This window comes from Acanthochromis polyacanthus, chromosome 15 (genome assembly GCF_021347895.1).
Source record: "Acanthochromis polyacanthus isolate Apoly-LR-REF ecotype Palm Island chromosome 15, KAUST_Apoly_ChrSc, whole genome shotgun sequence".
NCBI lineage: Eukaryota > Metazoa > Chordata > Actinopteri > Pomacentridae > Acanthochromis > Acanthochromis polyacanthus.
Window position 1 is genome coordinate 5,508,634 of NC_067127.1, and position 23,150 is coordinate 5,531,783.

At 41.1% G+C, this 23,150-nt stretch overlaps 1 protein-coding gene across 1 annotated transcript; it reads left to right on the forward strand.

Annotated features, from left to right (window-relative positions):
• Nucleotides 1-403: 403 nt before the first annotated feature.
• wapla (WAPL cohesin release factor a) lies at nt 404-22,875 on the forward strand. Its single transcript, XM_022203774.2, has 20 exons — nt 404-717; nt 1,372-1,785; nt 1,953-2,658; nt 3,500-3,807; nt 5,030-5,160; nt 6,326-6,421; nt 7,010-7,171; nt 9,620-9,756; nt 10,461-10,572; nt 12,290-12,520; nt 13,257-13,368; nt 13,496-13,593; nt 13,889-13,965; nt 14,462-14,637; nt 14,924-15,039; nt 15,171-15,386; nt 16,097-16,298; nt 19,723-19,811; nt 19,915-20,010; nt 20,975-22,875. Exons 2-20 carry the CDS (start codon nt 1,398-1,400, stop codon nt 21,038-21,040), a joined length of 3,519 nt encoding a protein of 1,172 aa, XP_022059466.2. The 5' UTR covers nt 404-717; nt 1,372-1,397; the 3' UTR covers nt 21,041-22,875.
• The last annotated feature ends 275 nt before the right edge of the window (nt 22,876-23,150 follow it).

Here is a 23,150-nt window from a genome sequence, read left to right on the forward strand (position 1 = left end):
AGAAGAACGGGAAAAAATAGGAAGAACGAAAAATATATATAACGGAATATATACAAATATTTACAAGCTAGAGGGGAATATATAAGCACAGTAGTGAAAAATGACAATTGCTACGTGATGATGCAGTGCAAAAAGCAGAGAATGCTGTTCTTGGTGCAAAGAGTAAAGTACTGTAAAAATAAACAAAAAGCAACATAACCGGTAAACACAGACGACACCACCATCCTCGTCTCTCATTGGCAAGTTTTCGAGTTTGGTTTAAACCAACTAATGTGATCCTCCTACGCCCCCTATCGTTTATTATGGTTTCAGTTTTGGTCCAATCAGAGTCTCGCTTGCTGACACAGTCCCAAGTCACATGAAACCGTCTCCGCTGCTGAATGGCTAATTCCGTCGCTTCAGCGCACTGCATGGGGGTCTTGCCAAGCATCGAGGAGGGAGGGGATATTTTAATGGCCGTCAGCAGCACTACCAAATGCAAAAAGTCCGGATTATCCTTTAGATTTAGGCTGTTATAGCTACGGGTGCATTTGGGACGCCTTTCTTTGGTGACAAGCATTGTTCTGGGGACATATTCGAGACGCATATGTCTTTTTAACGTTGTTTCTGCAGCGCTGAACGGACTTTACCCGCTTGATTTGTGCGCGAGTGGGTGCTCAGGCCTAGCCGGCTGGCTAAAAAACAAGCGGACGGTTAGCTAGTCGCTGGAGTTGAAAGGTAAGAGTGTGTGCTTCTATTCATTTGTGCTCGCGACCAATTTTAAATATCGGCACTCAAATGTGAATGTTAAAATACTTGACCACATTTAAATTCAAGATTGCCGACATTTAATGCAGCCTGGTGAGAAATGTAAACAGCAGCCATACGTTAGCCTAGTTAGCAGTGTTAAAGCTAACGGCTAATGGCTAACTTTATAGTAGTTAACTTTACAAGCAGTAGCAAACCAGGCTAGAGTTAACAGATGGTGGTAAGTCGCATGCCCCGTCAATGTCTGGCAATGTAATTAATTCAAAGTTCTACTAAAGTTAATCTAATTCGATCTTGCTGTTGTCGTGTTGCCCACACACGAGCGATAGTGTTTTTGGAAGCTATGCAGGCTAGCCATGCTAACTTTGTGCGCTATCCAACAACAGTTGACACACAACTTGAACAGATTAATTTACCTAATCTTACAGAAGTGATTCTTGCAGAATGCATCCATACTTATTCTAAAACATTGTTTTTCGTTTAATTTCGAGTAATAATACCATCGTATTTAACATTACTACCAAACATACAGCCTTTAAGCTGTACGTTTCCGAAGGGCTGTTCAGTTTATTTAATCCTTGAATAGTATATTGCATGGTGAATGGTTTCTGCTTCTGTTCACAGGGAATATGTAACATAAAACAACCGACATGACATCCAGATTCGGTAAAACCTACAACCGCAAGGGAGGGGAGGCTAATTCGAAATTTGAAGAGGTCTTCTCTAATAAAAAGCCCACTCTGACCACCAAATGGGGGGAGACCACCTACAAGGCTCAGTTGGGAGCCAAAAGGCCTCTGTTAAAACCTGATGTTTCTGAGGTCTCCAAGAGACCCAGGCTTGAGGACAGTGATAGTGAAGAAGATCCGTTTGGGTTCGACAGTGATGATGAGTCCAAGACTGAAACTCCTCAAGGTGTGTCCCAGACAAAAGTCGGTGAAGGGGATGTGAAAAAGACGCCTGCAGTGCGAAGTGATGGGGCAGCCACTTATGTGACTTCTGCACAGGCCTCTGCAAGTTCAACCACCACAGTCACAAGTAAGTAAACAAGACATAAACCAACATATCTGGAACTGTAATTTTTACCCTGATTCTCTAACAACGTTTACTACATGAGCCTACATGTCAATTTATCATTTATTTTATGATCATTTAAAATAAGTAGTTATTTAGTTGCTTTTTTTTTTCCTGTTTTCTTTTCATAGGCAAGCAAACATCAGAAGTGAAGGCTGTTAATAACCAGCCCTGGTACAAAAGTGCATCAGACAGCAACCAAAAACCTGTATGTGTGGCCTCTTTCTCAAGCACACTCCCCTCTGGTGATCAGAACTTTTCAGCATCCCAGAAGCCCGTCTTTTCCTCTGCTTATATAGACACCTCCCTTAAACCATCCGCTGATGCACCAGGTGGTAGCAAAGACTTCCAGACCCCTACTACTTATGATGGACGGCTATCGGAAGAGATGAAAAATGCGGAGCTGGAGCTTCCCACAGAGCCCCCTCCAGAACCAGTGGACAACATTCCCCCTTCCCCATTTACTCTTAGGGCCTCAAACTGCAAGAAATACCAGCGGCCCAACCGACCCAACCAGTCGTCATCTGAACCTGCCGAAAACAACAAGCCCACTGACACAGCGAGTGCCCAAGTTAAACCCAACAGTGTCCTTTCTGCTAGTGCAAGTAGTACTGCTGCCAGTGCTAAACCAGCAGCCAAGCCTGTGGGCCGGGGCGGTGGGAGGGTACGGGACTACACCGTTCTGCACCCTTCCTGTTTGTCGGTGTGCAACGTCACCATCCAGGACTCAATAGAGCGCAGCATTGATGAACTGGTCACGCCAGCTGCCCCTGCTGATCTTGGAGAAGCAGGCCAGATGAAGAAGAAGTCCGATGCGGCGCCACCCAAGCCCACAAGGCGAGTCTGTTACATTTCTATGTGTATCAATGGCCACATTGTGAAGTAACACTACTGAAGGGTTGTATTTGAAAGATAGTGGTCGCTTTGTCTTATTTAATTGTGAGGATTAGCTGAAAAATTTACCCAGCATTTTCTGATAGTTTGACAAAGTCGATGCTTAATTGCATGTGTCATTTAGGAATTTACTTGCTTTGGGTATTATTGAGTCAAAGTTTAGTACCATTCATGGACAATAGTTTTGTTTTTTTTTAATCTACGATTATGAATACTAATATACAGTGTACCTTTGAATACTCTGTCTTTATTCTTCAGTTGATCAGAATCAGAAAAAGAATGGAATTGTATGAATTATAACCAATATAGACAGGAGAATGCAAAATGTGTGGTTAGTATAGGCCTATATAGAAGTCACTCATGGTTTATGTGTGTCATACTTTCTCTGCTAGGCTTTCATTCTTAAAGCATGTGCTTTATTTGGAAGTGTCTCCTACTGCAGAATGCAAAATTTTTAATAGGTTTGAAATCTGAGTATGTCTAGTGTTGTGGTCCATTATAAGTCTATAATGTACTGTGTTGTTGTGGTTTCTGAACAGTAATCTTGTTTCCTCTATTAACTGTTGTCTCTTTGAAAAGAAGTTTTCTATTAATTAAGTCAGATAAAAGTTTCGGTTCCCCGAATCGTGTTTTTCATTATCGGTTTTCTGAAAAGAGTTGCTTTTTGTTCTGCTTGTAATGCTCCAGTTTACATCTCTTTTTAATGGCATCATTAAAAGCAACATCAGTGCAAACAATAAAAAAAAAAAAAATAACACATCCTCTTACTGTGTTCTGTTTGCAGGTTCAGACCCACCCAGACAAAGACCAAGAAGACCAAGACTGAGACAAAGCTAGAGTTCTTTGGCTTTGAGGACAAAGAGGACCAGGAGGGCGAGGAAAGTTCAGAAGGAGGCATGGCAGGCAAGAGCAGCTACAAGATCAAGTACTTTGGCTTCGATGACTTGAGTGAGAGTGACAGCGATGATGAGAGCTCACAGGCCAAAGAGAAGAAGGCCAAGAAGGCGGCTGCAGCTTTAGCTGCTCTGAGCTCCAGTGTGGACAGCCCCCACACCAGCGACTCTCAGGACAGTCAGGCCAGCAGCAATACAGGTGCGAAAGCCTTCATTTCACGGAGAAAAAAACTGATTTGGTGATGGTGTAAATGGCAATTTGTTTGATGACCTTAATTTATTACATAAGCTTCTAAAACCAGTTTAAATCAGGAGTACCGTATTTTCACGACCAAAAGGCGCACTGTACCAAAAAGCGCAGTCTCAGTTATGTGTGCCATTACTGTATTTAACACACACATAAGGCGCACCTGATTATATGGCGAGGGTTTTATATACAATCCATGCCCACACTTCCCCCTTTAACGTTCTCATGGTGTCCTCTACTACGTCGGCCTTACAACAACAACACACACACAAGCATACAAGTGTGCGTATTTAAAAATAGAGCGGGAGCAAAACTGAGTTTGGTTGTGCTTTATTTAAGTATTGATTACAAAGTACTAACATTTTTTTAATCATCAATAGTCGCGGGCATGGTAAAACACAGATAAAACAAGCACACAAGTGTGCGTATTTAAAAATAGAGCGGGAGCAAAACTGAGTTTGGTATTCACATTTTTTTTTACCGGTAATCGTCATCAATCAAACCCATGGAAGTCCTCATCCTCTGTTTCTGAATTGAACAGCTGCGCTAAATCTCCATCAAACATGCCAGGCTCACTTTCTTCACTGTCAGAGTCACTTTCCGTGCCGTGCGGCGCCTCGAAAATGATGCCGGCTTTTGCGAAAGCTCGAACAACAGTGCCAGCAGACACGTTAGCCCAAGCATCTACAATCCATTGGCAAATTGTGGCGTAACTCGCCCGGCGCTGCCTTCCACTCTTAGTGAAACCGTGGTCTCCATCGGTCATCCATCGCTCCCACGCCGCTCGCAGCCTTACTTTGAACGGCCGGTTCACACCGATGTCCAGCGGTTGGAGTTCCTTTGTCAGGCCTCCCGGAATGACAGCAAGCTCAGAGTTCATTTGCTTCACTTGTTTTTTCACATCGGCTGTGAGATGGGCACGCATAGAGTCACAGATCAACAGCGATGGTGATGCGTGGAAAAAACCACCTGGTCTACGTCCGCCTTACAACAACACACACAGGACGCACTGCACCATAGGGCGCGCCGCACAATTTGAAGAAAATCTAAGACTTTTATGTGCGCCTTATAGTCGTGAAAATACGGTAATTGCATGATCCACTGTGGTTCATTTTCAGTCTGTTTACATACTGATGCTTGTTTCCTGCCATCAACAATCTGCTTTATCCGACAGATGCTTTTGACTTCTCTGATGACTCCAGTCCTGGTGGCACTGAGGGGCAGAAAGGGCGCTCAGGGAAGACAAGTGACAAGTCCAAGGACATCGGCAGTGGACTGAAGAAGATTTTCAGTGGACCCAAAAAGGTATTTGAGCATCTCATAAATAATCAGTGAGTTTCTTTGCTTGCTTTCACTCTGGAGTCGTTTTTGTCCTTTAAATATGCAGTTTCTTTGAGTGACCTGCTGGACTCGGAAGTTTTTTACTTAAACTATGAAACTGAGCATGCACAAATCTCTGAACCCATTCAGCTCTGCTTAAATCTAACCAGAGTCAATCATCAATCGTAGTGGATCAGCATGGCTCATCTAGCCTAGTTCATCATCTTCCTTCAGACCAAGATTTAACCCTTTTCTGACACTGCTTGGATTCTTGATGTTTAAGTGACATTTACATAACAGGATATACAGCTTGTCTATAAATAAACTGTGATAATTCGAGACAAGAGAGCATCAGGGAAAAGTATAGCAAGTGGGTGGGAAAGAAGAAAAACTGAAAAATAAATGGATTTGGTTGTTTTATATAATGAGATTCTGTGACTCAGCAGTAATGTAGGTGAGAACTGCAGTTAAAGACTTGAGGCTTTGAGCGCTGATGCTCTGGGATTAACTAGTGACAGCAGTCTGACATGAATCCCTTAAATGTGTGTTTAGTAGCACGCACCAAACGTGGGTGTTCCAGTCTTAAGGTTGTATGTTACCTCTGTGTCAGCCCAACATTTATTTAATAAGTCTGCTCCAATTTGTGGTGTTTGGTGTAACACCCACATTTTCTCTGTTTTTATCTAGATCACGTTTTGTAATGGCTGTAGGTTATTTGTGAGCTGCCTTCCTCGTTCAGTGTGTTTGCTCTTTCTACGTCTTCAACAGAACTCCCTACGTTGTCTTTGCGATATATAATTGAGTCACACAATGTGTCATTTTCAGGAAATGTTTTGCGCTGTTTGGGGACCGTTGTGCTCCACGCTGTGGCTGCTGTTGTCTGAGTCTATCAACTTGATTGCAGGATGCAAAATTTACGAGTACCGTTGAGTTAATTCACAACAGAAACTTATGTGTTGTGCCAGAATGTTTTTTGAAGATGAATATAGCAGCTTTTCTACAGAGTGTTCTTTTTTTAAAAGATTTTTGTGCTTTTCAGTTTCGACCAGTGTACGTAAACGAGTCAGTGAATGGAACACTAGCATCATATCAGGTGTCATGCTATTCTTTTGTTTAGCCAACTAATTCCTAAATTCTTCCTGTGTTCCAGTCACCTGCTAAAGCCGTGTACAACGCTCGCCACTGGAACCAACCTGAGCCAGAAGAAATGCCGGTGCCGCCTCTTTCTCGATCCCAGACTGCCCCGGTAAGATACTGTGTTTGGCTTGTTTATTCCAGTGGAATAACTGTGGGCCACCTTGTCAGAAATTGGGCCCAAAAACATGTAGAAAAAGGTAAACTTCTTTGGTTTTAAGTTCTCGTTTGGAACGTATGCATTCATTTTCTGCACAGCGTGGGGAAAACCCTAGTACAGAATTATGTAAAGCAAATGCTAATAACTAGAACCATTTGTTTACAGAATTCCCCAATCCCTACTGCCCACAATTCAGGCTATTGTTTACTGGTCTCTCAATAGTCAACTCTTGTGTATGTATTGCTCTAATTAGTCTGTTGCCGTTCACATGGAAATATTTTCTCAGACAAGTCAACCAGGGTTTACTTTACCCCATGGAAATAAATGTTTGCTCAGAGACAAGCTAATCAGAGTCTGGCAAGTGGGATTTAAAAGTTGTTGTTAACTTTGCACTACCTCGCCTGACATCTGTTAGCAGCACTTATTAAAGACTTGTGCGCTTAACAGACTGTTCAGCTGTGGTAAATCTTGTGGACATGTCATTAAACAGATTTTGTAGTTTGGTATGAGCCCCATTCCTGCACTTCTTTTCTTCCTTAGGCCGTTTTATCGAGCAGCAGCAAGGACAGCAACTCTCATAAAGATGACGGCTTATTCAAAGCCCCTCCACCGCCACCCAAAGTCATTAAGTCAGAGACCATCCCCACACGACTCAACCAGGATATTGTCACAGCGCTCAAATGCAGGAAGGAAGATAAGGAGGTGAGTCCAGAGCATGGTGAGGAGGTTTTCTGCTGAGTAACAGCAGGTGATGAGAAACTTTCTTTTGTAGATACGCACTTATTTGTGATAGGCTTTTAGTACATTTGTTTTCATGCTGTTAGGAATTCATCTCTCTTTTTATACTCAGCCAAGCTGCTTTCACCTGTTTCATGCAGTTAAACAGCAAAGGGATATCAGGATTTTTTCTCACATAGAGGAATGTCTGGCGCACCCCCGATAAGGCTTTTAGGCACCCCTCAAAGAGCATTGTTTTAGTCAGTGGCAAAGGAAACTCACCATTTACAAAATGATAGAAATTTTAAAAAATATGTATGTATATTTATCCAGTTTATTAATGGGTTTTCATTAATTCAAGCACTTGCTCGCAGTACGGAAAGTCTGTGCGGGCAGACGTCCACAGATGGATGGCCACATATGTTGTCCTTCTCAGATGAGTCTCTCTTGTCCTTTGGATGTAGGTAGGATGATGAGTCATGGCCTGAGGAGTTGTTTCTCAGGCGGTTGGTTTGCCCCTTACTGTACAGATCTCTGTACACTGCATTGCTCTATGTCTGGGCGTTTTATCCTTAGGGTGCATGAGCTTCTCCCTGAGCGCTGGGCTTTGAGTGCACAGGGACGCAGTGTTTGTTGAGAATCCTCCTGACTTTTGTTGATACTCCCGTAGCATAATGAATAACAATGCTGTTGTATTGATTGGTCTTTTCCTGTCTGTCTGTTCTGTGTCTTTTTGTGGTTTTGACAAAGGCCCAGTTTGGGTAACCACATGTTTTAAGTGATTCTCTGATGTGCTTGTGCTCCTTCTTTTTCCTGTCTGACCTTGTGGGCACATCCTGACCCTGATGGTGGAGAGTTCTGATAGCCCCCAGCTTGTGCTCCAGTGGGTGATGAGAATCAAATTGTAAATATTGATTTATGTGCATGTGTTAGTGTTGTTTATGATTTGATGTTAAGGATTCTGTCATCGTTGGCACACACAGCACCATCCAGCAAGGCCAGACGATTTCCTCTGACATTCTCCCAGATGAAATGATGTTGCTGTCAGCCGCATTGATTTGTTCTCTGACAGCTTCCACCTCCTGTGTTTCGATTTTGACCCAGGTGTCATCCATGTATCTGAACCAGTTGGTGGCAGCAGTTCCTGTGAAGGAGGTGAGGGCTCTGCTCTCAGCACCTTTCTTAGACACTGGTGAGCCTGTGCTTGTGCCTGGACACATTATATTGGAAAAAGGTGATGATTATGTGGAGGCCAGGCAGGGCACATGTGGTCTGGAGTGAGGTCGGCTCTGTTGGACAGAGTTGTGACCTGTTGTGTTTCACTCACAGTCTTTGGTGCTTCTGGGCTGGAAATGTAGGTGAAGAGTGTTTTGACATGTTTGGATATCATGATTTCACTTACATCTAGTTGTTTTTATCCCCCGCCGGCCGTAGGCACGGAGGGGATATTGGCGTGGGCACGTATGTCCGTCCGTACGTTCGCATTTCGTTTCCGGAGCATATCTCAGAAACTACTTGAGGGATTTCATTCATATTGCACCCAGGCCATCTCTATATAGTATAGATGTGCCTTTTGGGGTGTATGACCTTGACCTGATTTTCAAGGTCATAGTGATGCACTTCAAATATTTTTTGGTTTCCGGAGCATATCTCAGAAACTAGTCGAGGGATTTCACTCATATTACGCACACTAAGCCTGTTGGTAATGTAGATGTGCCTTTTGGGATGCATGACCTTGACCTGATTTTCAAGGTCATTGTGAGGCACTTCAAATATTTTTTGTTTCTGGAGCATATGTCAGAAACTACCTGAAGTATTTCATGCATATTGCACCCACACCACCTATGCATAATGTAAATCTGCCTTTTTGGGTGTTTGACCTTGACCTGATTGTTTTTATTGTAGTGAAGATGTATCATTTTGTAGGTGTATCGTCCAGTATATATTATTATTTCTTGCACTTAGAGGCACTATATATAAGGTGGGGGATGTTTTAAGCGGAGCGTGTTTATTTTGAATCCAAGGGGTGACCTCCCCGGGGTACAAATGGTAATAAAATGGCCGGTCAGTGGCTTTGTCCTTTCCCAGCTGTTGCAGCTGTTGGCTCTTGAAGTAAAATGGTTTCTGCTATGGTAAACTATCACCACACGTTGTTGCCATCTGAATCTCAGGTCCTTGCTTCATGTGTCAAGCTAAGTACACTCACACCATGACTTGCATTCAGAGCCAACTGCTGATCAGGCCTTAAGTCCACATGCTGAGCTGTTTTAGGTGAAGGGGTGTTGGCACAGTCAGCTGTTGCTGCTAATGGAACCAACAGAGGACTTTTCCAGTGAGAGCAGTTCTCCCAGTGTTTGCGTAGACTGATTGTGTCTCTGGACAGATGCACTGCTTCCCAATTAGCTGTAATTAACCCCATTCCCCTTCTGCCAGCTGTACACGGTGGTGCAGCATGTGAAGCACTTCAACGACGTGGTGGAGTTCGGAGAGAATCAAGAGTTCACAGATGACTTTGAGTACCTGGAGACAGGGCTGAAGAGCAGCCAGCCGCTCAACACGAGATGCCTTAGGTAAGTACGGGAAAACACTTTGCGCTTCTTTCCTTGTAGCACTTTGCAGAGGAGCACTTAGATGCTCCAAGTGTGTTCTGCCATGGATGTTTTTTCCCTCCCGACGTTAAAAGTACAGACTACCAAGTAGCTCTCTGAGTTGATTGAATGGTACAAGCACTCTGCACTTAATGTTTATTCATAATATAATGATGATTATTATTATCCTAAGTGAACACCAGGAGCTAGCAGTTAAAATTCAATATGTTTAAAGAGAGTACATAGTATAATTTGTTTTTCAAAGTAATACAAATATAACCCTGATACTCACAGGGACAGGATGTGTACCTAAATTTCCCCCATCCTCTCTGCTCTCCATCCTTTTCTGTTTATGCATCTTCTTTTTATTTCCACCGTCTGTTGGCGTGATATGCCAAGATAAAACATGTAGCCATTCTGTTGTGAAAATGGAATCCACTCAGGAGAGACAGCCTTAACTTGAGAAAAAACTGCAGGGAGTCCAGCCTCCTATAAGATGTTCATCATTCTTTCTGCATGCAGGGAGAGGAGGGTGAAAAGACAGAATAAGATTACAAAACAAAACATGTTGCAGATAAAGATCACAAATGGTCAAACAGATTTTTTTTGTAGTCTTGTGTTTAAGCTAAAATAAATTACACATAATGTGGCACAGACTTTAATTATTCTGTCTTCTTTTCTCCCAGTATAATCAGCCTGGCTACGCGGTGTGCCATGCCCAGCTTCAGGATGCACCTGCGGGCCAGAGGAAAAGTGGCGCAGGTCTTCAAAATGCTCAGCGACGCTCCACAACACCCGGTCAGTAGAACGGTGTTTTTCAGTCCCCTGCTTCTCTCTGTTCTTTTAAAAGTACAAAAGTTGCAACAGATGGTAACGTTTGCTGCTTTCATTGTTTATTTTGCAGCTGAACCTTCACATTTCCATCTAGACTGACGTTTTGAATCTTGATCCTTAGCTGGTTCTTTTAGCTGCTGAATTTCCTAAATATAGCAGTACTGCAGCAAAATGTTGGCTTCCTCAGAGGGCACCCAGGAGTTAGATAAATGACTAAACAGGAATGCTGTTATTTTAGTCGTTGTCAATATGTATTAGTTTGTTCATTTTAAAGTTCAACAAAACAGGGCTAAATAATATAGATCAACATTTTTCATGATGAAATATTTCATTCTATAGATAATAAAGCTATTGATGATATATTTTATTAAAGTCCAGAAGAATAAAAGCTGTATTTTGAATTTAACCCTTTAAGCTTCAGTGTACCGCCGGCGGTACACCTACTAATTTGCATAGGAATTTCAAGAATGTCCGACGGGTGCAAACGCGATTATACAAACACTATACACCGATGGAAAGCTTAGATTCTCATGAATCCGCCGGTATAAACCACTTTCAGATGCGATTACCACAGCGGGTGAGAAAAACACATTTGTCCGACAAAAACAAATATTCATCCATCCGTTCTCTATACACGGCTTCAACGCACACAGCGCGACTCACATTTCCGGGTTTATTATTACACACAAAAAAAAAGATTCCACAAAAAACGGCCATAATCCAACCTTTTACATCCAGATGACACAAGCCAGTAAACTATTTTGTCCAAAACATGTCCTGAAGTCGTATAAAATCCCCGAATCGGTCGTTTTCAAGGAAATGCACCTCCCGATGCACGTCCAATATTCCCCGTATTTTTCGTAATTTTTTTTATTTAAAAATAGAATATTAGCGATTTTTTGTACTGAAAACGGCTGGAAATGACTGAAGCTTAAAGGGTTAACGACTCTACTCTGAACCTAGCACTTTACCCGATTTATCAACGTACACAGGTAATAATTTTGCACAAAATGCACACATATAAATATTCAAATTTGCACATAAATTTAAAAAAGGAAAAGGTTTGTCCTTGGAGTCGAGCTTTGCAATTTCACTCTGTGCTTTCATGGCGGTCTAGATCTAAACTACTACTCAAATTGAATGAATAAATAAAGGTTTTTATTTCGGACATGTGAGGGAAAAAAAGCAAAACGGCTAATCAAAATATTCAAAACAACAACGAGAGAAACAAACAAAACTAAGCAAAAAATAACCCAACACATCTGAAAAGGAGTAGGATGAAGCATAACCTTAATTTACTTCTACCCTTTCTCCATCTAGACCATCAGTCACTCAGTGCCCCACTCCTATAGTTATTTATGTACATATTAACACACAAAATAGACAATAGATATGAATGAACAAATGTTAAGTAATCAGTCATATGCCCGTATCAAATTGCCATTGGTATAGATGTCTGCAGTTACATAAAAACCAGAATTTCTTTTAGTTCTGATGTTACTTAACTTAAAGTGTCTGATTAAATGTATTCTTGTTGTACACATTTTTGGTGAAAACTTAATTGATTCTTGTTTGATTTTCCAAACTTAGAGATTTCTGATGTTCAAATCATTGGCCTCCTTGTCTCACCTCCATGTTTTCGATGCCACTTTGTAAACACCGGTCTCTATTGTCCCGTCAGAACCTTGCTCTGTGCACGGCCGCCCTGATGTACATTCTGAGTCGGGATCGTCTTAACATGGATCTGGACAGGGCTTGTCTGGAGCTGATGATCAGGCTGCTGGAGCTGGACCAGGACTACTCGGGCCACCAGGATCAGCTCACCGCCAAGGAGGTGGAGAAGGTCAAGGAGAAAATCAGGAAACTCTGTGAGACGGTGCACAACAAGCACCTCGACTTGGAAAACATCACGGTAAGTTGTCTATGAATCCCCATGAGGAGTGAGCTTCATGTGTGGCTGTAACCTTCTCTCTGAGTTCTTCAGACGTTTTCTTTAACAAGCAGTTGAATTCCTGACAGGATAAACTTTCAATGCCATTCACCAGCTGTCTTTCCCTATTTTCTGTCTGTCTTTACCGTAAATTTAATCAAGGGACAAATGTCCCCAAAAAATCTATAAAAAAAAGAAGCTTCATTGGAGGCATTTTTGTAAAAGCCTAAACCCATTCCAAATTTAATCTTGTTTGAATGGACCTCATTCTGTTTTTACCCTTGATTCTGGAACATTACAGTTGTATAATATGGAAATTGATGTGAAGAATGACAGAGGCTCCCATCAAGATAATTCTATTGAACTGCGCTCATGTTTTGAGTCATGAATTAATTCATCTAATAAACACATTAGGTCCTTCTCATGCCCTTGTTTAGTTGAACTGCTGACGCTATTCACATTTGGTGCTTTATTTTCCTTATCCGTCAGCTTAAATAAAGAAATAATAAATATTTTAGGTGTAGATGATTATTATGATTTATGAATATCAAAAAGACCATTTGTAAAGCGAGCGTCCAGGGGAATATTATCCAACAGTTATTAAAAATATTGTCATTACTCAGATTTATTTCTGTTTAAATCTCTATTCTCTAATGAGAACAACTTTTGAAAGATACTCTGAGACAGATTGTGTAAGTTTTTGATTTTGTTTTTGCAGACGGGCCACCTCGCCATGGAGACATTGCTCTCGCTGACCTCCAAAAGGGCTGGGGATTGGTTCAAAGAAGAACTGCGGCTACTGGGAGGCCTGGATCACATTGTGGATAAAGGTAGGTCTGCTGGGTGCTGCCGGGCCAATTTAAATTCTCCATGTACATGTTCACATTCACAGCTGTTTTACTTTGGCTGTCCTGTAAAGGTGTTTAATAATCACGTGTCTTGTTTGTGTTGCCACAGTGAAAGAGTGTGTGCAGAACCTGAGCCAAGAGGACGACAAGGAGAATCTCGTAGCATCTTTATGGGGAGCTGAGAGGTGTCTGAGAGTGCTTGAAAGTGTAAGTTGGGTCCTGTCAACTTTCTCCAAAGTCATACCAGAGAAACGCACAAGGACAAGAGTAATTGAGTAGTAAGCTTGGAATTGTTGGCTGGTAACCTTTTATTGCTACCTGATGAAAGGCTTTGTTTAAAACACTGAATGTCTCTTATCAGCTGTCTCTCTTAAAATGCCACTGACAACCTCAGCCCACCAGATGGGTCTCTCCCTATTTTCTGTTTCTCGACTCGCATTCGAGCCTTTCAGTGTACTTTACCCTCTATTGATTTCATTTTTCTTTCATCTTCTGCCAACAGGTGACAGTGCAGAACCCAGAAAACCAGGGTTACTTGATTGCCTACAAAGAATCACAGCTCATTGTCTCTTCTGCCAGGTGAGCATCGGCTACTGCTCGGAGCTATTATTGATTTCACACAGACACATGCAGAGACACCTGCTACCATAACAACTTTTCATTCAGTTTCCTTTCATATTTTTTTGAAACTTCATTGTATCCATCAGATTGACTGGTGTTCTCAGGGGTATATTGGTGTTGAACTTTGTTGTCTGTTAATGAAAACATCTTCACCATGTTGAAGACAGAAATGATCACTGTAGAATGGATTGTGGATAAAATAAAAATCCCCTGCTTACCAACATTTGTGATCCCATACAGATTTCCAGCAGTCATTAATAGGAATTACTGTCCAAGTTGAATCTTATCTTTAGTGAATCATTATGAATGCCAGTCAGAGCTGTAATCTATGCTGTTGCTTTTCATCTGTTTATGTTTCTCTTCCCCCTCTCTCTTTTCAGTGTCCCTCATTGCTGCTGTTTCACTTTTCTGTTTACTTCCTCTCGTTAAAAAATGTTTTTCTTACTTTCTTTAGAGCTTTGCGGTACTGTGAGGATATGATCCAGCGGTATAGCAGGGCATTAAACAACAGCTCTGTGTCATCATCGGCTGCAGGGCTGCCCCACTGCAGCTTCAGTAATGTGGGCAAGGCGGTGGAGGACTGCATGAGGGCTGTTATAGGAGTGCTGCTCAACCTTACCCATGACAATGGTATCCTCATTTACAACATTCTAACTTTTGCATTCACTTTTCTCTGGGCTCTAGGCAATAATTCAGAATTGTAGCTTATTGTTTGCAATGCTGATTAGAATGCATATTGATGAAGCTCAGCTCAGTGGCTCACAGGACTGCATTCTTTCCAGTGTGGTCATTTTGACTTGGAGTGTCACTCAAGACTAGTAGGTTTAGATTTAATCCTGAAATGTAATATTCAGTTGCTTCACAGCGAATCACGCCGTGAGCAGATGTTAAATAATGCTGTTATTTTTGTCTGCAGAGTGGGGAAGCACAAAGACAGGTGAGCAGGAACAGCTAATAGTGACTGCTCTCAATTGCGTCCTTCGAGTCCCACGTTACATCCCCCAGGAGCAACGCTTTGACTTGCGAGTGCTGGTAAGGTTCAGCAAAACAAAACATTCCTACAACAGTACAGTTGTTGACACAGTATTCTAGCAACCCATATTTGCTCTGTGCATGTCTGTGCCTGTGTGTCTTATTTGTTTATTCTGTTGTGTGACTACCAGGGTCTAGGTCTGCTAATTAACCTTGTGGAGTACAGCTCCAGAAACCGCCACTGTCTGGTGGACATGGAGTACCATGTCGACGACACCTGTCTGGAAGACAGCCTGATGCAGTGTGCCGACCCAGCACAATCGGACACAGCGGCTCAGTCTGCTGAGGCTCAGGGAGACAAGGCTGACAAGCCTAAGTCCTCTGGTGCTTTGGCGGCCCTGGTGAAGGTAGGAATTATGCCAGAACTCATTAATGAATGTTTTAGCAGTCAGTGTATGTACTACTTTTGTTTTGGGGACTGGAGAGTTTCTCATCGCTTCTACAAATTTGTTTCAGAAAGTGATGAGCAGTGATGATGATTGGGGGGGGGGTTTCAACGTTTTGTGCTTCCAATGTATCAAATAAAACACTGGTTCTTCTATGAGCTTGTATTTTTAGAGATAGTTCATCATTTCTCCACTGAACTCATAACCTGAGGCTGGTCCCTTTAATTTTTTTTGGGTAAATGCAGAAGTCTGTGTAGTTGTGTACTTCTGACCGCTTCAGCTTAAAGAAAAAGTGTAAATCGATGCATGTTTGGTTGCGGATTTGAATTTCAAGCTGAAAATGTAACTTTATTAAGGTTTTGTTTTATTATTGATATTGCTTCAACTTAAGCCCTTGTCTGTTTTCTTAAAGTCTGAAAAGAAGCTTTGAGAATAAATTTGTGATTAACTTTGAAATTCCTTTTCATGGTCAAGACTTGGAGGCTTGTTTCACGGTGTCTGGTGTATTCTGCTGCTTTCTGCACTCACCATAAAGAAATACCTTTGCTGTCATGCTTTACCGATATTTTTTTATTCCCTTTGAGTTATTAACAAGTCTGCCGTGTTCTTGGCTCCACTTTCTTCAGTTTATATTTTGAGTTCACATCTGTTTATTTCTCTTTAAATCCTAGCTCTTCCTTGAGAGGGAGCGGGCTGCCATCCTGGCTGAGGCTAAGACTGACGATCTCATCAGCGAGGCCCCCAAACCGGCACTGGACCAAAGTGGAGAGTGGCAAGAGACGTCGGGAGAGATCCAGTGGGTGGCAGCTGAAACCAACGACAGCACAACCGAGAAGAAAGAGGAGGAGGATGAAGAGTTGGACCTAAATAAAGGTAGACGTTTGTGTGTGTTTGAAGTTGTTTGTGTACATGTAAGAGAGCTGTTTTTAGCTTTGGCTAAAACCATAATCGGGATAAATGTGCTTAATGCTGTAGCGATGATTACTGTGTGGCAAAAACTTAATTGCCTTGTTTGCTTCTCAACTAATTAGGATTGGAGCAAGAAAAACTGCTTGGTGTTTTTTTGAGCCCATTAAAGTGCAGTATACAGTTGGACTATAAAGTCTTCAAATGGACTCTAGCTAAAATGATAAATTAATTAGTGCTGAATAAAAAAAAGCAGACTATTTTAATTAATAAAGCCATTTTTAAAGTTGAAGATATCCACCATTGTGTAGTTCCTGCTCACACTTTTCATTGTTTGCAGTTGATTTACAGACCAAACTGTTAATCAAGATAATAACAATGATATTAATCTTTAGTTCTGTAGCATCTTTCAAAACTGGAGTTGCAAAGTGTTTTACAAAACATTAAACTACACAAAGCATTGAACAGCAACAATAAAACATTAAAAGACAAAAAATAAAACATGAGAAAAGGCAGTGCAATCTTAAAAAGAGCACTAAGGGAGCATCAGAAAAGGAACAAAATGTCATACAGGTGGGCTTTTAAAAGATTTTAGTTTTCAAGTGAGCCACTGACTGAGCTGTTCTGACTCTAAGTTATAGACAAATCATCTGTGTTGAGCTTAGATGTTCATTTCTGTTTAGCAGAATACTGCAGCTGGGCTGTTTTATGACGTGTGGGTACAGAAAGATGATTACATTGCAACCACCGGTGACGCACACGGCATGCTTTAAACGGTTAATCACTTATTTCACATTTAACTCCTTGAATGCTCATGAGGCAGAATTGTAACGACACTTAGATTTGGTGATTGAAATCGGCTGTAAAAGTCAATTGGCCATAGATTGAGCCAGATGCCGACAGCTTGTGTGTTTGTCCCGTCGCTCCACTCCACTACTCATTGTCATTATGCATTAGGAGCATAATGATGAATTCACGGTTAAATAGCTCGTGTACTGCATCGATGTGGTGTTTAGATGGATAAACTGCAAGAAAAGAAATGCAAAGCTCTTTTTTTTTTTTTGCTATGTGTTGGTTCTTTGAATTTAGACACCATAAACACGGTAAAATAGAACTATTAATGATTTTCATTGAATCTTTCACCTTCAGTACAGACTGTTGTTTGGGTCAATATATAATTGCGAGACTTTTTGTATCATAGTTGACATTTTTGCTGTTTTCAGGCCTAAAATCAACATGGCCGCTTATAACCAAACACCACATGGCATTTTTTAGAGAAAGATTCTTCTAAATATTAAATATATACAACTGAGTGAAATTGAAAGTTAATTATAAAGATATTGTAGTAAACCTGTTGACTATTTTATATTAAATAAGTCAGAAAGCCTTGGAGTCTTTCAGTCTTTTCTTCAGGAGGAAATGAAAACAACTTTTGAATAAGCCCATTTTATTATTGTTTAGCTAATTAGAAGGTGTTTGTTATTATTTAGTTGACATTTTAGTGATATCCAGTCATTTTTTATGAATAAATGATTGTTTCTATAATAAATAATGATGGAGTTTGTAAAGACATGATCATAATGAACATAGAAAACATTAGATTTTCTACTTTTGATACAAATGTATGCAAGATATACACACGTGGACAAAATTGTTGGTACCCCTCAGTTAATGAAGGAAAAACCCACAATTCTCACTGAAATCACTTGAAACTCACAAAAGTAACAATAAATAAAAATGTATTGAAAATTAAATAATCAAAAACAGCCATTACTTTTGAATTGTTGATTAACATAATTATTTAAAAAAACAAACTAATGAAACAGGCCTGGACAAAAATGATGGTACCTCTATAAAAGATTGAAAACTATTTGACCAGAGTGACATGATTAACTCAGGTGTGTCATTTAATTGACATCACAGGTGTTTCCAAACTCATAATCAGTCAGTCTGCCTATTTAAAGGGAGACAAGTAGTCACCCTGCTGTTTGGTGAAAAGGTGTGTACCACACTGAACATGGACAACAGAAAGCGAAGGAGAGAATTGTCCCAGGACATCCGAAAAAAATTATAGACAAACATCTTAAAGGTAAAGGCTATAAGACCATCTCTAAACAGCTTGAAGTTCCTGTGACAACAGTGGCTCATATTATTCAGAAGTTCAAGACCCACGGGACAGTAGCCAACCTCCCTGGACGTGGCCGCAAGAGGAAAATTGATGACAAATTGAAGAGACGGATCGTTGGAATTGTATCCAAAGAGCCCAGAGCAACCTCCAAAGAAATTAAAGGTGAACTCCAAGGCCAAGGTACATCAGTGTCAGATCGCACCATTCGTCGTCGTTTGAGCCAAAGTGGACTTCATGGGAGACGACCAAGGAGGACACCACTGCTGAAAAAAACTCATAAAAAAGCCAGACTGGAATTTGCAAAAATGCATGTTGACAAGCCACAAAGCTTGTGGGAGAATGTCCTTTGGACAGATGAGACCAAACTGGAGCTTTTTGGTAAGGCACATCAACTCTATGTTCATAGACTCAAAAACCAAGCATACGAAGAAAAGAACACTGTCCCTACGGTGAAACATGGAGGAGGCTCAGTAATGTTTTGGGGCTGCTTTGCTGCATCTGGCACAGGGTGTCTTGAAAGTGTGCAAGGTACGATGAAATCTGAAGACTATCAAGGCATTCTGGAGAGAAATGTGCTGCCTAGTGTCAGAAAGCTTGGTCTCAGTCGCAGGTCATGGGTCTTCCAACAGGACAACGATCCAAAACACACAGCCAAAAACACCCAAGAATGGCTGAGAGAAAAGCGTTGGACTATTCTAAAGTGGCCTTCTATGAGCCCAGATCTGAATCCCATTGAACATATGTGGAAGGAGCTGAAACATGCCATTTGGAGAAGACACCCATCAAACCTGAGACAACTGGAGCTGTTTGCTCATGAGGAGTGGGCCAAAATACCTGTTGACAGCTGTAGAACGCTCATTGACAAATACAGAAATCGTTTAATTGCAGTGATTGCCTCAAAAGGTTGTGCAACAAAATATTAAGTTATGGGTACCATCATTTTTGTCCAGCCCTATTTCATTAGTTTGTTTTTTTAAATAATTATGTTAATCAACAATTCAAAAGTGATGGCTGATTTTGATTATTTAATTTTCAATAAATTTTTATTTATTGTTACTTTTGTGAGTTTCAAGTGATTTCAGTGAGAATTGTGGGTTTTTCCTTCTTTAACTGAGGGGTACCAACAATTTTGTCCACGTGTGTATCCCAGTCCCTCAGTTCTATATCGGCCTGGGTAACTTTCAGAGATGTTTTATGTAACTGTTATACACAGCATGTGAACATATCTCTAACTGTAACAGTGAATCTTGTGTTTTGTTGTAGCTCTGCAGCATGCAGGCAAGCATATGGAGGACAGCATTGCTGCCTCCTACACCGCTCTGCTGCTGGGCTGCCTCTGCCAGGGCAGCCAGGTGAGAAAACCACACACACAGAGATACACAATATAATCAGAGAATTCTTTGTAGACACAAAGTTCTCCATGTTGTTCATCACCCGCCTTTCTGCCGTCCTCAGATAAATGTGACTACTGTGAGAGAGCATCTACCTAAAGGGGATTTCTCCATCATGACAGAAATGCTGAAGAAGTTCTTGAGTTTCATGAACCTCACTGTGAGTTGGATCAATCCTCTGTTATCAGACGCTTTACAGATTAATTGTGTTATGAGGAGCTACAGACACGCCGAAACATGCTGAATTGATTTTCTTCCTTGGAGATAAGTTACAGACAAGCCATCGTTTTCAAGTGATAAAATAGTGACATCAGAGGTGTTTTTTTAATAAACGGATTCAAGTGTTGCTGCAATCCTTAGCTCGAGGCAATTTGAATTGAAGACAGAAGAAGCCATTTAATTGGACCCATTGAGCAAACGCACATTTTTGTGCAGTGGTGTGGCTTGGATCAAATAAACATTTTTGAGGGCCAGTGATTCTGTATCATACCACATTTCCATTTAGTTTCAAATAATTGCACTTTTTATGCTTGTTTTCTGCACGTTCCATTTGCTCTTCTCTGAAAAGCGCTAGAAAATGGATGAAAAGGAAAAGATTTGTTTCTGTTTATTCCATTAATGAAAAGACAGGAATACAAAATATGTGAAATGGCAGCAAAGACTAAAATATGAAAGGCTTTCTGATTTGTTGCTCATCTGAAATGTTTCTCAATAGCTTCTCAGTTGCTCTAAAATCACTTCCACGGCTCTTAATAGCACTTAGCTTTTATGAAAACCATTATAATACAAAGTGGGATCAATAAATTGTTATCAATTAGATTCTTGTGCGTCCAAACAACGTACTTCATAGAAGTGATATGAATTCGGAAAACGTCATTTCCAAATAATTGAGGAATTACTATAAACTGAGCAGTTAGGCTGTCACAGATGTGTGTTTTGCATCAGCTTTGATTGTGACTCATCCCGTCAGAACCGAAAACCGGAACCGTCTGTTTCATTAATATTGCCTTTGAACAGACGCTCAAACATCCTCGAAAAATCCTCACTGTCTGCGCCGCAAGACCTCACAAAGACAGCAGCACGTGTTAACCCTCGCTTGCTTTTGTTTTTCTACCTCCACACAGTGTGCAATGGGCACCACGGGACAGAAGTCCATCTCACGGGTCATCGACTACCTGGAGCACTGTTAACAGACGGTGAACTCATACCCAGACTGCACATTAAAGGGATACCTGGCTTCTCCGGTCCCCCCCCCCCCGTCCCCCTTGACAGGAGCCACAGAGGGGCCGTCGGAGTCCGAGCAGCATTCCCTTGACTTTACCTGATCTCCCTACGCTGCGATCACTCCGACATGTCACAGACAAAGGCTGATGTGTGGGTAAACACTCACTCAGACACAAAAGTTTCACCTCCTTTCTGGAGCACAGCCCGAACCAAAGCCCCGCTAGCCGACAGACACGCAGATTTCTTCAATTTCACTCAACATTTAGAGTCAGATTCATCCTCAGGTGGGGGATCAGGCAGAGGCTAGGCTAAATCCCACAAGCTTCTCAATAATCTGTGGAATGTCAAATGAATCGGACTCGGAACAGACCTCTTCATGCATCGTCCCGAAAGCTTCGACAGTAACGGGCCACTGGGGAGGATTCTCCGGGCTGCTGTCGGGTTTTGATTTCTGGTCGCTCGGCTGGGAGTGTAAAACCTCCGAATCAAATTTTATGGGTCATTACGTTTTAATCTCCGCTTATCCACGTCCAAGCCAAGGGTGAAATCATTGATTAGCATGGCAAACAATCATTTTCATGGATGTTAGAATGATGTCTCTATGTAAAACTTTGCGTGGAATGATTATTTTATTTGGAATGCATACATCCATTTAGCTACATGTTTGCAGTTGGCTTGAATGTTTAAGGGAAAGATAATTTTTAAGCTTCGATTTCTATGTATCGCTTCGTGTAGCTGTCCTCTCATTATGTTTCTAGATTTTTCTCTTTTTTTCCCCTTTTTTTTTTTAAGGGCATTTTCTTCCCCAAAACTATGAATTACCGTTAAACAAATCAAGGGTGTGTGACATGCTATTAAGAAATCTGTATTTGCTCCCCGGACATTGTCGGTTTGGTCACATTTTGAGTTAGTTTAGATTATTTAAATTTCATTTAATTCAACCGTGTGTAATGACATGATGCATTTAAACTCACAGGTATAGCAGATGTGATGAATTACTCCAATGATGGTCGTGCTTCCCTTTTAAAGTTTGTGATGAAGTTATTTTTTTTAATGTATTTAATTTAATGCTTTCTCCTCCTGTGTAAATGCAAAGTCCTTTACTTAGCGAGATACCATTTGTGTCAGACGTTTCATTATAATCAACCCCACGTGACACAGCTCAGTGGCTGGATATAGGACAGGTATGCAGGAGATTTTGCTAAGTTGAAGTCTTGGTTTAAAGTTGCCCAAATTGCATTGAGTATAATAGAAAAAAAAGGGGATGTTTCTGTGTCCAGTCACAAGCAGCTTCATGTTTTTACCCTCATTATACCACGAGGTGTCCGCATTGGAAAACACGCATTAAGCTCCCATTTATTTATTCTGTTGTGGTGTCATTGAACCTGTGACGATGCACCTGAAACCTTGGAAAAAGCCTCCGTCTTGTACTGCTCACATGTACGATCACTGATTTGAATGACAGCCATACCTGTATAAACATTAGTTTTATCTGGTTCGTAGGACTGCGGTGAACAGAACTGTGTCTACTGTTAATTACTTTGCAAAAATGTTGGTCTGAATGGAATTTTAGAGTGTAAATATTCCTGTACATAGCAGTTTAATGGACATTTAAAAATGCTTAGACTACTTTTTTCCCTGAAGCTGATATTTTTATTTTATACAATATTTCTGAGTTGTTTGGAAAAACGAAAATTGCAGCAAGAGAAAAAAAAAATGTTTGTACCCCTTTCAAGGACACTGTCTTTGGTTACATGTAAATAGTTGTATCTCAAAAAGGAAAAAAAAGTTGCTACTTTCAGTACACTCCCTATGCGTTTTCTTTCTTCAGTTGCTTTCTTTCATTTTCCAGACTTCTGAGGTGAATGTTTTTATGCATTCCGAGCTACAGGAGGTGAACACTTTACCAAACGCAAGTAGTGTTTTGTTCCCTTTTGGTATTCATGTGTGTCGTAGCCGCTGAATGCTTAACTTTGTATTCCAGCTCGTCTCCGTGTCTGTAACCCTACAAAGCTGTAAGTGAAAGTGTGTGCGGGGTTGCAGTGGGAGTGTGTGGAACCCCCCCCTGCTTCTTTC